The sequence below is a fragment of the Oreochromis aureus genome, linkage group 3 (genome assembly GCF_013358895.1).
Source record: "Oreochromis aureus strain Israel breed Guangdong linkage group 3, ZZ_aureus, whole genome shotgun sequence".
Taxonomy (NCBI): Eukaryota; Metazoa; Chordata; class Actinopteri; order Cichliformes; family Cichlidae; genus Oreochromis; species Oreochromis aureus.
The window spans coordinates 15,108,128-15,122,910 of NC_052944.1; the positions used below are offsets into that span (position 1 = coordinate 15,108,128).

Sequence of the window (14,783 nt, forward strand, 5' to 3'; positions counted from 1 at the left end):
TTTGCAAGAAATCTTTTCAAGTTTTTTCTTTCACTTTTTTATATTTTAAAAAAATGGGAAGAAAAAGAAGGGAGGTCTGTGTGTCTGGTACAAAACCGTTTCTATGGTGGTACTTTTCTAGGTAATTAGTCTTCATTTTTATTGCTGTAATTTGGTGGAGAAACTGAACAAACGCACCAGAAACTCATTGTCGTTAATTGGACACAATAGCAGTTGATTGGCTGCTGGCAAGCAGAGCAGCAGCTGATTGGCTTTTCCGCCTCCTCAATTTCCTTTTTTATGATAATCTGGCTTCCTGGACGAAGTTATGCTGTAACTAATCAACTAGAGCTTATCCTTTTAGACTTTTGTGGTTTAAAAAAAAAAAAAAAAAAAAAAATTGTTATTAGTATCTATCCATCGATTTTCTTCCGCTTATCCAATTCAGGGTCGCAGGGGGTCATAGGCTCCCTGAATAAGGCGAGAAGCATGGTGCAGCCTGGAGTCACAAGGCTAAGGCAGAGCGCCAGGCACCGTCAATTTTTAAATCGCCAGTTAGCTGAACCCCACTGACTGCATGTTTTTGGACTGTGGGAGGAAGCCAGAGTACCCAAAGCGAGCCCGCTCAGTTACAGGGAGCAGAAAGGCCCCAGACTGGAGTTGAACCTCACCCATAGAGGCCATAACCTAACCATGGGCACCACTGTGTCATCCATTATTAGTACTAAAATGGTTACTGTGTCATTGTACAATTCCAAAATATATTTTAAACATTAAAAAAAATTGGTGTAGCTTCCATTAAAAAGGTTCAGAATTTCTCATACTGGTCTATCTAGCCACCTTTTCAGCAAGTGGTCAGACTTCCCCAGCAACAGCCATCACATTCACAGGCCTCAACCATTTGCTCATTGTACAGCCTTCCTTTTTCCCCCTTCCTGAATCCTTACGTAATCCAGGACTCTTTGTATATATTAGTTCAAGGACAATTAAACTTTTCTGAATAAAATGCCATGTTGTGGAGGCTCAGCAGTAGCTTAAGAGGGAGCTTCTGTAGATTTAATTTCTTCAAATGTGGTTCACACCTCCTTTGGTGAGAACCACAGATCTCCAAACTACTGTTTTGTTTTTTTTTTTTTAAAAAAAAAAAAGCCTTGTTTCCTTGTGCATGTGTTATGGAGTAAAATATTAAGATAAATGTCTTCTTACTTTGCATTGGTTTTGTTTGTGTAGTTGAACAGTTTTTTCTCTTCTCAGGATGTTTAGGTACACTTTAGTCCGGAGCGGCCTTGGTGTGTTGGCTCTCCGGAGGGCATATGTTCTTACCCGATTTGCTCACTCTGCCCCGAAGAATGAGTATCGACCAATCAAGAAAGTTATGGTGGCCAATAGAGGTAAGACTACTTTCCTTTTTTTTTTTTTTTTTTTTTTTTTTTTTTTTTTTTTTTTTTTTTTTGTTCATACAGTTATAATTTCCCACTGAAGAAGACAAGCAATTGAAAGCACTGTTAAATTAACTACAGTTTAATGCTGTTTCATTTATAATGTAAGAAAAAAGTTATGACATTTACAGTCTCCCTGAGGCAAGAACAGACTCTTGGATCTGTTAATTTTTAATGCCCAGCATTTAGTTTGCCTTGGCGTATGCTAATATTTAAGCACACATTGTATGTGGGTGGCTGTTGAAGCTAGCTTTGTTTGCTTTAACCTAAAAAAAAAATATTGGAGCTGCTGCCACAGCCGTCATTGTACTTGGAAGTTGTGCTGTGTACTGAGTCTATGTATTAAAGTGTCTTTGAATTTTCTGCTCTACATACTGTCACAGAGGTACTGTCACTGCCGTTCAAAGCTCAACTAAAATAGACATGAAAGTAAAAAAAATATTTATTTATCCCGCTCTGGTATCTGAGGTCTGAATAGAAATGTAATTATAGGGAAAACCCGAGTTTCCTGAGCACAAAGCAGTCCACAGTACGGTTGTTACAGGCGGGATAAACATCATTGATGTGCTTTGAGAGGCGGCCAGCGTGCAATTAGTCGCTCTGTCAGGTGATGAAGAGTGTTTGAGTGATAAATAAATAGATTCATGCTTTTTATTCTAATTGCTTTTATTATATTCATTCCTGCAGTCAAATTTAAAACGCTTGATTTGCTTCATTGTTTCATTATTCCAGTTTTATTGGTGCATGGATTTTCAGTACTGTTGGAGGTCTTGAAAGCACACGGCGCTCTATAAGCCCCCTGTTGCATACATGCATGCATACATCTCACAAAGGCTCTGTTTAGCTGCTGGAATACATCCATGTGATTCAAATGAGTTGTGGTCTGTCCTTCATACTCGAACACAGCGGGGCTTTCCGTCCATCCTCCTTCGCATCAGCCTGACGCGATAGCAACACCACATAAGATCACATTCATCACACTGGAGTGCATCGGGCCTTTCTTGGCTGCAGTGTGCGCGCGCCTATGTGGCGATAAGGGCACACCATCATATCATATCAGCCCAGATTCCACTTCACCAAACATATCTCCTCTCTGCCATAGCCTCTCTGCTCTTTTACCAACTCCTCTCCTTTCTTTTCATTTCTGTTCCCCACTTCCTGTCACAGTGTTTCGTCCTCAAGACAAGCTCGAGTGCCTTTTCTCTTTTTTGCATTGTTCTTTTAAAGTTAACCACATTTTAATCTGTCAGTTTTCCATACATCTCGTCCTCTTCTCTCTTATCCCTCACGCTTTCATCCTTTTCATGTTCATGCTGTTGCTCTTCTCCAGAATTTACTCCTTTCATGCTTGTCTACTCTCCTCATATTTTTATTTTTTTTTTTAAAGCCGTACAAATGTTTGAACGCTGTCCTCGCCTTCAAGCAAGAACAACACAGCTTACTTGTTTTCAGCAACTTAACTTTCTCCCTCAAACTGCGTGTTGCTTGAAAAACAAGTATTTGGCTCTTGTGACAGCAAGATAAAAGTCAGGGAGCGTTTTGCTTGTCTGAAGCTGAGATTTTACGCTGTTCTCTCAAACTTGAGTTAAAAACTGTTGACTTGTTGCAGTGTCTGACTTTTTTTTTTTTTTTTTCTTGTTTTCATGCCATACATCACAAAGTTCAGGCTTCTTTTCTCAGCTGAGGCATTAGATGCAAAATGCTACAGGATGTTGATAAAATGCTATAAAGTCTGTGCTTATAAAACCTAGATGATGAAAGAACTACAGCCTCCCTCTACACACAGTCTCCTAAAAAATAAAGACATTTGCATAATAAAGGGAATAATAAAAGAAAACGGATAAAGGAAGGGAACAGATGGAGTGGCAAAGCTAAACCAAACCGCCTTCACCATTGAGTCATCACATGTGCCTCTCGTCTTTCAGGTGAGATCGCCATCCGCGTGTTCAGAGCCTGCACCGAGCTGGGGATTCGAACCGTGGCCGTGTATTCAGAGCAGGACACTGGACAAATGCACAGGTATTAGTGTGTGCTACATTAGAGTGAACCGCAGTGTTTTAAATAAAGATGGCTTCATGGGCATATGTGTTGTTAAATGTCTCGCCTGCCACTGCTGGATATTGATTACAGAATGCTAACAGCTGATTAGAGGTAATAGCAATTAAAAAGGAGTCTTGGGAGCATTTTTCTCCGCTCCAGCGCTTTGGGTGGGTTCTTTGTTTTGCGGTTGATGTTAAGTGGGGACATAAGTATAATTGTATTGACATTACAAACATTCAGGTAATCGCACAGCTTAGTTTACATGCACACAAACTAATCTGGCTCTTCGTGAGCTTCAAATATAACATGGATACTTTTGTGTTGTATAATGTTTTAAATGATTATAGTTTACCTGATTTACTGAAAGCTGGTGTGTATTTGTACATGCAGCCTGATTTTTATGCATTTATATTTTGAGCTGGCCCCCTTCCGTCTCACTAATGCACGTCTTTGCGTGTTCTCGTCTTCACAGGCAGAAGGCGGATGAGGCTTACCTGATTGGGAAAGGCCTGCCACCTGTTGCAGCATACCTGCATATTCCAGACATCATCAAAGTTGCCAAGGTAACAAGTTTTCACCTTCACAAAAGTAACTCTTCCACTTCACCTGTACGGTGATTCACATGTCTCAAGAGAAACTTGGAAGAGCTAACAAAGACACAATAAAGCCACTGGGAAGTACAGCTGTGTGATAATCAGATTTTTTTTTTTCACTTATTATTTTTGGCTCTCGGTGGAGTTAAATAAACAAAATGAGGTAATTCAGATAAAAAAATGATGCTGAGATTATTTTCAGATTGATGTTCTGACCAAAGTGAAAGCAGCGCAATCGTTTGTTCCTCATATAAGATCAGCGCACTCCTTCTCCTTACAGCGCTGCACTTTTTTCCCTGCTCTAAAATTCTGAAACACTTCCTGTTAAGTCAGGATTAATTAAGTTATAACTGTAGGTGAATGTGTGATGCAAGTTTCCCAAGAAACGCAAAGCAAGTCTCTAATTCCAGGCTCGATTCTCGACTGCATGACCTCGCTACCTGATTTTCCTGTTTCATTTATTTTGGCTTTAAGCTGAGTTATAATTGTCACTAATGAAATGTCGCTGTTTAAAGTTGAGTTTAAGCTCAATAAATGTTTATTTCTAAAGACGAGTTATTGTTTTAAATTGTCAGGATGAGTTAAAATCAATCAAATTAAAATTTCGCACTGTTTGAGCAACCAAGCTCGTGAAACAGCAGCATTTTCAAGCTCGACTTACACCAGGACAAGAGCCTTCATTAGTGCTGCAACAATTCATCAAATTACAACGTTTTTTTCCCTTAAAACATCTCTGGTACACTACAGAAGATTCTTAGATCTCAGTAGGATTCAAATATTAAAACCGGAATTTCTGTTTTTTTTTTTTTTTTTTTTTTCCACTGGTTCGTCTCCTAAGCACATGAACACAGTGTATATATGTTAAATTGATCTGTTGCCATCCATTGGCATCTAACATGGAAGAACGTCTAGTCTTACTATAATAATGTAGCATATGTGCCTCTATGTACTCAGTCTTAAGAGTTGGGCCAGTCTGACCAAAGGTTTGCTCCAACATCGCCACACATGCAGCAACTATTAACATCTTTAAATATTCTTTTATGGATCCCAAAAATACATCATTTTCATTTCATCATTCCATATGAATATGGGGATGCGCTGATTTGCATTTGTGTTGTGTCATGTACAGTGCCCATACGTATCTTAACGGTCCCCAAAATGAAGAATTTGATAAAGCGCTGCTGGCTAGTTTGTAATTTTTCACTGTAATTGAATTTTTTTTTTTTTTTAATTTTTGCCTTTGAGTGAAATGAAAATCCATGATATGCAAGTCTCGTCTTTTGCTGTCAGTAGTGGAGCAAAGCTTCTAGCTGGAGACTGGACATGGATTGGAGTATGACTCTTGCACAAGCAAAGGGAATACTGTATTTCCATGCTCTACTCGCACACCCCTGCCCTGTTGATGTTTTTCTTTGTGGTCAGTATCCGTGTCTAGGGTCCACAGTTTCTTGTTTCTTCCTTTCCCCCCCCATCTTGTTTCTGCTTTCCTTACTTCCTTTTCACTTTCATTTCCCATCTCCCTTCCTCTCCTCTTCCCTGTGCCACTTATCTCTGTGTAGATCATATCTGCTCTTTGTTGCATCTCTTCTTTCCCATCCTCCTTCCACCCCTCCAGGATATGCTGTCAGTTGTTCATTATCATTTTTCTGATCAATCTCTCATGGTTTATAATTTTCTGCGTGGGCATGTGGTCAGCTGGCCAAGTTGGGGAGCCTTTGTCCATCCAACTCATTTCTCTAAAATCCGTCTGGCTCTTTGAGAGCTATGCCAGCATTAAGTGTGTGTGTTTCTGTTTTCACCCTTTCATATTTAGAGTATGTTTACCTCTTGTTCACAATGTGTCTTCACTTAGCCGCTAACAAGATGATTCTTTTCTTAAAATCGTCTAACATGACAATTAAAACGGTTTCACTTGTGTTGGACGTGAATGTGAGCTCACACGTGTGCACCCCTACTGTATCGTGTTAACCTCTGTGTTAATCTTCATCTGCTGTCCACGTCTTGCTACATTTGTGGGTTTTTTTCTTTTACCTGCTTGTGTGCATGCATGCCACTTGCTATGTTTCTGTGTGACTCAGTGCCTCTTTTGGCCTGCCAGTAACAGCTCCCTTAACAACGGGACAGCCCATAATTATAGTCCGCCTTGTATCCGAGAGCAGATGGCACATACTGATCCAGAGATGGCTCTATCTGTCAGCCTCGGCAGCTACTGTATCTGTCTGCTACCCTTTGTAGAGTGTGTGTGTGTGTGTGTGTGTGTGTGTGTGTGTGTGTACACATACTCGATACCTTCCCGCTGACCCTCAAATTATCTACGCCTGTCTGTTCACTCAGTCTCCTACTGGTGTCCATTGAGCAGATGATGATGATGATGATGATGATGGTAACGGTAACTAAGATAAAATGAGAATAAAATTAACTCGGAACCATTTTTAAGTAACACAAATTCTTTGCACTACCCATGAGATTGCATGTGTTAAAGCATTGAGGTTAGTGTGTGACACCTCTTTGTTTCTCTCACTAATAGACAGCCAAGTGCTAACTGGGGCCCGCAGTGGCTCTCTGTTTAACACAACTCATGCAGCTTAGCTGAGCTATATTTACTTTCTCTGGGATGGGTGAATTTAAAAAAGTCTTTATCCATCTGTCTCTCTCACTACTTAGGACAACGGTGTGGATGCTATCCATCCTGGCTATGGTTTCCTGTCTGAGCGGGCAGACTTTGCCCAGGCCTGTTCGGATGCCGGGGTGATGTTTGTTGGACCATCTCCAGACACGGTGCGCAAGATGGGTGACAAGGTGGAGGCTCGTTCCTTGGCCATCAGTGCAGGTATGATACGACCGCCCCAAACTGCTGTTATGATGCTCGGTTGCATGTAGTTTAAGGCTCGGTCATTATACTGGACCTGTTGTGCTTTTTGTAGATGGATATAGGTGTCTGAAATAATAAAGTCCGTGCATGTACAGGAAATTTCTGAGCCAATATCTCAGGCTTCAGACTTCTCCAAATGCCCCTTTCCTGACAGCATTTTTAAAATATTCCTGGCTTTTTAAAAATGGCAAATGTGCTTAATTTGGTCATCTCAGGTGAGCACAGCAGCCTCACAACCCTGCTATTCAAGCCTTCATTCTGCAAGGGCCAGCAAATCAGAAGAAAGTTGGCTCAAAGGGAGAATTGAAACTGCTTGTACCAGAGGATGAACTGAAGCACCAAGGCCCAGCAAAATATGAAGATTGTTTTGAACCTTGAATCATGCAAGGCTGTTCGAGTAAAGGGGAAAATATGGAATTGGAAACGTCTATAATAGGTTCATATTATGTGATGGTAGTAGTTGTATACTTACTATGATAAAATGGAAGCGTAGCTGACTGGTAGTGTGCATGTAAAGCTTGTGACGCTATTAGTAATAGTGTGGCTTAAATTTAAATCACTCTGGAAGATGAGTCACACCTCCATCTACCTTTCACTCTGGCTTTGCATTTGCTATCGCTTTAATGCTTGTATTAAATTTGTATTCACTGAGGTGATGAATATTTTAAGAGCATGCTCTTTTTCTTTTATGCAACTGTAGGAAATCTAACAAGCTATATTTCTATTAATGGGATGCTTTTGTCATTTTGAGCCACTAAATAATTTAGTATTTCAAGACCAAGTGAGTCTTAGATTGCACTGCTGTCTTTAATGGCTGCCAATGTTCTTTGATTGTATCAGTAACTGTCATAATTATGGTGCTGCTATTTCTTTTTTTCCCTCCTCTGTAACGTTTGACATCCTTTTTAAAGTCATATTTGTCACAAACCCAACCCTGTGTAGGAGTACCTGTGGTCCCAGGAACAGATGCTCCCATCTCAAGTCTGCAGGAGGCGCAGGCGTTTGCCCAGACATACGGCTTCCCCATTATCTTCAAAGCAGCCTATGGTGGAGGTGGTCGCGGCATGAGGGTGGTCAGAGAATATGAGGTGAGCGCTTGTATGGTGTCAGAGGAAGCTGTTTAAACTGCGTCTTGACTGACCAACCTCATGACACATTTTTGTGTTCGTTTTTATTAATTCCGTTTGCTTTGAATTGAGTTGAAATTGCTTGCAAATCTCAAACTGGGCATTTAGCTCTCTGGGCACCAATCACTCTGGATGTATTGGAATCTGTGCCCCGAAAGTGCCTCGGTCACTTAGTGAAGGAGTCTGAGTGATTTCGGTTTGGCTCAGGCTTTCTTTTTTTTCTTTCAAGTGAGTATAATTGGAGGCTGTCCAGCAGGCACAGTTAAAGTATTGTCTCACTGTTTAAAATGAAAAATGGACAGTTAACTGATCTCATGCATTTTACCTTTTTTATTTTTTTTTAAATTTTTTTTTTTTTTTTTTTTGGTCCATAACGGTAAAATGTCTCAACATGTCCTTGATGCTAATAACTGAAATATAAACAGAGTATATAAATGGCAGATGATTATCAAAATAGGTAGCATAATCTTATAGTGGGCCCATATTACAGGAGGTGGAATTTTAGCTTCATCTCTTGGCTCAAAAGTGTTATCTGGATATAAAATGTGGGATTGGTGCAAAAAACAATGGCCGACACAGATCGTTTGTTTTTCAGCAAGACTGTATCTGTCAGTAATGTGTGCACAAACTGCAAAACAATGACGCAATCAGGAACAACTGGACTTTCCAATATTTCTAATGTTTATTATCCCAACTTTAGTGCCTGCAAGTATGTTTCAAAACTCTGCCTTAAAAATGTAGTTTATTGAACAGTTTCAGTAAATGAACTACAAATAAACACTATGTTGCCACATTAAGAAAACCCCTTGGATATGGAGGGGAAACCTCCACTCAGTGCAGCCACACATGCCTGTGCGACCTATCCAGTTAGCCAGCAAAATTTGCTCATTTAGTGATGCTGGCGGCTTTTCCCTCAAGCCTGTGGCGATAATGCTGTGTGGTTTCTCATAGGCCGAGTGGAATTTATTTTTTACCCGGGGCATTTTTGCCTTCATGCGACTGGACAGTGTAGACTTTCTAGACAAACCCAGGCTGCTATATCAAGCATTGGGGCTTAATTGTCACCAAGCTGGTGGGATTTCAGTATTAATCTATTTGCATCACTACTAAAACACAGTAATTGAAAAAATTTAAAACTGATAGAAAAGAAAGAGATGCATAAACCTGTTTTTGCTTAAGTATGTCCCCTTTTACTCATCGCTCTGTAGGCTTGTTTTGCACTCTGTTGTGCAAAAGTGTTGTCATAATCACCCAGTGTCTAACTCTCACATAACCAAGACTTTGAATTCGAGCCATTGTCGTCACTGACCGAGGTCTGGGATCAGATTTCTTCTTTGAATATCCGAATTATCCCAAGCTCCAGCAGTCTGAGCCCGACATGACACACAATGACCCACAAAGTGGTCATTAATAATTTAAGAAGTGTGGTGATGGCCTGCGTAAATGGTGCTTCTGCTGTTTTATTTCATCTATATTGAGTATGGTGAGCGTCTTTCTATAACGGTGCTGGTTACAGACCGTTAACCTCACAAGAGTCCCTTAAAATACATTCATTAAGCTCTTCAGCGTCGATGGTCGGCTGATGTTTGGTGTTTTGGGAAATGCTTGTGGAAAAAACTCAGGATAGCTGTACTTTAACCTCATAACCTCAGTTGATTGCTATTGGCGACTTGGCCAAGCGGAGACGGTACAGTTTATCTCGACACTGTTCAATATGAGGGTAATTGTATTATGTCTTTCTGTTTTATTACATAATATTAGAAATTATAGAGGGTTAAAAGGAAGCCAAAGATGTGATTTTTATTTTACCCTTACAATTGTGTATTTATTTCATAGTGTGTCCCTCAAAGGGGCTTTTATGCCTTTAAACACCAGGAAGTGTCAAGTTATCACCCCTGTTTTAGTGCATGCCTCGAGGTTGCTTTGTTTCTAGCGTTAGCAATATCAGGACAGTGGAGGGAGCCTCATTGCTGCCCCTTGATTTTAATAATATTCCCTGATGACTCTTTGAGCAGTGTAATGTTATGTTAACGGCAAACATTTCTCAAAAATATTAGCACCATAAACAGTTTAACGTCTTTACTTGGCCCTCAGATTAACCAGATCACTCTCTCCTAATTTGTATCGTATCATATCGTTGGGCGGATGTGCTGCGCGGAACATTTACTAAAGCCTGGATCGAGAAACACGAGTTACACTGACCAGTGTCAGTTTAAATGTAAGCCCCGCTTTATTCACTGGCACTGTGCTTTAGTTACTGATCTACATGAGTAGTGGCAGTGTTGCATCGTACTGTAGTCATTGAGCCTTGCAAGTCGGCAACCCGTTGGAAAGTATGACCTTTTCTGAGTTGTACCCCAGTCTAATTAATTAGTTGTTGACATTTCTAGTTATTCAGTTGAGTCACAAGGGCCTCAGCAGCTCCAGCAGATACGATGTGAGGAAATTGTAAAGAGGTTTCTCTGTACTGTTGGGACCGCCGAGCAACAATGCGTAGGTTGACTTTTTATTCCATTAAGGCCAGCTCGTAGGTCATTTGTATGCTGAATTAACAGACCGAAGCTAATACTCTCAACATATTGTAGGATGAGATGTGTATGTTTACTGATAAGCAAGGCTAAGATAAGCTAGTCTGCTAGATTTTATTATTTCCACCCCCTAAGATTGATGTGAAGAGGACGGGGGGAATGGCAAGCATCAAAGCTCCAGTGGCCAGACCTGATGATGCACTGAGAAGATGTGGAAGGAGTACAAATGCGATCCTCATAAGTTTCCCAGTCTTTCAAAAGTCCTTTTGCACCTGCAGGCTTGTAAATGACAATGTGATTGAGCAACTTCTGAACCCTTTTTTCCCCCCAAAGTGTTGCATTCAGTCAGACTTGGGAGTCCCTGAAAGTAACTAGCAGGTTTTTCCTGTGCACGTAGCACTAGCTTCAGTCCATGATCACCTGATTAAGTGGTGACAAAGCCAGTTGGTGAATGCTTGGTGCTAAATTGTTTGTCCCCTTATTGGTAGCCTGTGAGTCTGATCAGATATTTAAAGGCTTATTTATATATTAGAGTTGTATAATTTCCTGTTCTTTGAAAGTTGTGGCTTCCTTTTGGGCCACCTCTGCCCTTTTCTTTGACACACTGCTTTTAGCAGCGCTGATGACGTCTGCAGTTCCCTTGAATGTTGTAGTTGTGCCTCAAAAAGCATTTTTTTTGTCAAGGCTATGAGATGACAGCTGAGGATGGACTCGAGTTTCCTTTCCTGAGGCTCAGGGGAAGGGCGTCTGGTTGTGATTAGTCTTTCCCCCATAGAGGAGACTGAATTGGCTGGCAGAGTTTTGCAGACTGACAAACGCAGATGGAGTCGTGACCTTGAACATGGTGGACCGTGATCTCCCACAGATATTGTCCCGTCTTGCTCTCTAGGGGAATGTAAACATTTCTGTCTGGACAAATAAAATATTGTGTGCGAAAGGGGAATAGCAGTTTTCTAAATAACACGAATAATACCACTGCATACATTTGAAAAGCATTAGTTTGCTGGGACTGTGTCTCTTGAATGGTTGAACTAACTCGGACATGTATGGATTTTTCTTGTTTGTCAGGAACTTGAGGAGAATTACCAGCGGGCCTACTCTGAAGCCCTGACGGCTTTTGGGAACGGAGCCTTGTTTGTCGAGAAATTTATTGAAAAGCCGAGGCACATCGAAGTTCAGATCCTTGGTAAGTGCACTCTGACTTCATTTACGTTTGCCTTTTAACAATTTATCTGGTTTATGTTTATCTGAGTTTCATTAAGAAAGCAAACTGCATTGTAGTCCTTGAAATCTAAGAGTGCTAAGGGAGGAGGTGAAGCAGATGAACAATGAGGGGGAAGATGATTTATTCTCCAGCCATTACATCTTCTCATCTTAGTGCATGTAACTCTGCAAGCACTCTATTACAGTACTGAAATCCAACACCAACACTTACAGGAAGTGCCTGTACTGCACAGAGGTGTCTGCATGTTTGCATGGCCACACATACACAAGGTGGCATTCAGAATTTACCATAGCTAAGCGCGTGTGCGAGCGTGTGCACGTTCACTGTGATTAATTGCTCTCTTTAGGGCTTGCAAAGGATTTTGTGAATTTTCTGAATTACCTGCTAACAGCCGTGTCTTTGCCAGCCCTCTGAATTCTGGCAGTCCTTCAGTCCCCACTTTCCTCTCTGGGTCTCCCTTTATTCTCTTTTTTCTTCTCTCCTCCCTTTGCCATCCAGTTTCATTTCTTCTTATTCTTATCCAAATATCTAACCAGGAGATTTATTTATTTTGCATTTTCTGCACAGCTTCCATCAATCCTTGCTTCTGTTAGATTGTAAGAACTATTTCGGAGGTATACAACATTAACTAGTGCAGTTAAACTGTGATAGTTTGTAGTTATTGGACTGTTTTAACTCAACAAACGGCGGTTCGCATGTTTGCTCGTGTTCTATTCTGCAAGTTGATTGTGATGACTAACAGTTTAAACGATTATTTGAAAAAGTTGATCTGAAACTGTTTTGATGGTCCATTAACTGCAGTAATTTTCAGTAAAATTGTTACAGATGAATAGCTGTAACAACAAAATGGTTCACAACCGTGAGCCACTGAATAGCTTTTGATTTTGAATCATTTGACAAAAGGAGAAATTTGAAGAAGGCAAATTAAAAAATGTCACTGTTATCTAAGAAAAAAGGACCAATCTAGGAAGTATTTGGGGAATAAATAAGTGAAGAAAAAGGGCTCTACTGTCTTGACTGCATTGTCTTTTAATGAACTCTTGCACATTAAACTATTTAAGTAAAATCTGTGGAATTTGATTTATTTAGCTTCTCAACTATCAGTCTTATCTTTTAGTCCTGTTAAGTAATAATGCCTTGTTTTGTCACATTGACATAAAATGTCTTACTCATCATTTCATGTCATATTCTACTTATCTGCAGTAGCAATTGCTCAAATCTGATGCTATAATTGTAACAAAAAGCTGTTTGCGGTCCCTGACCTTTGTGCCACAGACCAGTTTAATGTCCGACAATATTTTCACAGCCTTTAAGGTGTCGCAGATAAATACAACAAAATAAAGTGGTATTGTGTAAATATAACAATAAACGCGGATTCACTGTAACTTTATTAGCAGCGTCCTCCTGAAATGTGCCAACAACATTGAGAGTAACATCCTCCTCTCTGCCCATTAATACTCTCTGGTTGCTATGGTAACGCGTAAACATTTCTTTCAAAATAAGACTCACAACTACAACACGGGAAAAAGACCCAGGGAAACTGAGTTAACGATTAAAAACCCTGAAAACCATAAATTTTACTCTCGCGGGCCGGTACCAAACGACTCGGTCCGTGGCCCGGCGGTTGGGGACCGTCTCTAATGCTCCAAAATTGGGCTTGCCTCACGTTGAAGCATCAAGAAAATGTCCTGTCCTTGAACGCAGCCACACTCTTTACACTGCTCTTTGTCCTCATACTGTTGCTTATCTATTTTTTTAAATTTTTTGTAAAATTGCTTCCTCTGTTATTTCCTCACTTACATCTTTGTCTTTCCTCAGGCGATAAATATGGTAATGTCATCCACCTCTACGAGAGAGACTGCTCCATTCAGCGGAGACACCAGAAGGTGATGCCCTCTTTTTCGCCTTTGTTTTCATTTAAGATTTTATTTGCGGCGTTGCTTCATTAAGTAGATTAATATGAAGTGCCTGATAATGGTGGGTGGGCATGAAATAAGTCATAAGCATGGATTGGATGAGCGTGCATTGCTGAGAAAATTTACAATAGACTGTAGTGTTTAGTTCTTGTATTTGAGGAAATGGGCTAATTCAGTGGCGTACTCTGTGTGACGTTAATAATCCTTTATAATGGTTAATATAGCACAGGTGGCCCTGAGTGTCATAGAAAGCTCTAAGCTGCAGGGGGTAAGAGGATCTTATTCCAATAAAAATTAGCCACTGTTAATCCTGTGTGAATGGGAGTCTTGGCAGCAACTGTAGTAACTGCATAATCCTCCCACAAATCAACTTGGATCAACAAAAGCAGTTTCTTTGAGAACGTTTCGATTCATTCATATTAATCAGGCGGGCATTCATCGGACTGTTACAGAGAGAAATGAGGTATTACGGCATCACCTGATTATCAAATTAACAAAAATGACTGAATATCAGATGAAAGGGGGAATAGAAATAGAAATTGCCATCTAATCACTCAATGTAACAGTGCTTTCATCAGAGGAAGCTGATTAACATGTGTAATATTTCATTACATATTGTCACCTCAGAGCAGTTTTAATCATGTGTTTTCATCACTTTCTTCCTTTCCCTTTTAATCAAATTACAGATGATAATCATATTAGTGGCTCTGTTCATGCTAGAGCTGCTGGTCTTTGATTCTGCCAGCCTTAATCTGCCTTTGCCCTTAATCTAAGATCTCTTTCAATCTCAGAAACAAGAATAGTTGCTTGTTGAAGTAGATTTGGGATGGCAGAGCGCAGCTGGGATATTTTTAGTTTTCTTTATGTCGCAGAAGTGCTACTCTTACTTGGAGAGAGGCTTCTTTATGGCATTAAGATTTGATAGAGATTTTATTGAGTTCTAGGGGTTTTACTTATTTTTAAATTTGTGACTGGTTACGTTGCTTTGAACTGACTTGCCCTGATGGGTCGACTTGTTTGACGCAGTGAAAAGAAATGGATCAGACTCCAGCGTAGTGATCTGC

At 40.3% G+C, this 14,783-nt stretch overlaps 1 protein-coding gene across 2 annotated transcripts in view; it reads left to right on the forward strand.

Annotated features, from left to right (window-relative positions):
• pcxb (pyruvate carboxylase b) overlaps positions 1–14,783 on the forward strand; it is a 282,068-nt gene that overhangs the window by 12,025 nt on the left and 255,260 nt on the right. For both annotated transcript variants that reach the window (XM_031736804.2, XM_031736803.2), the window contains exons 2-8: positions 1,234–1,370; positions 3,344–3,437; positions 3,931–4,021; positions 6,716–6,881; positions 7,866–8,011; positions 11,647–11,764; positions 13,622–13,689. In XM_031736804.2, the coding sequence (XP_031592664.1) occupies positions 1,234–1,370; positions 3,344–3,437; positions 3,931–4,021; positions 6,716–6,881; positions 7,866–8,011; positions 11,647–11,764; positions 13,622–13,689 (820 nt within the window). The remainder of the gene's footprint in view (positions 1–1,233; positions 1,371–3,343; positions 3,438–3,930; positions 4,022–6,715; positions 6,882–7,865; positions 8,012–11,646; positions 11,765–13,621; positions 13,690–14,783) is intronic.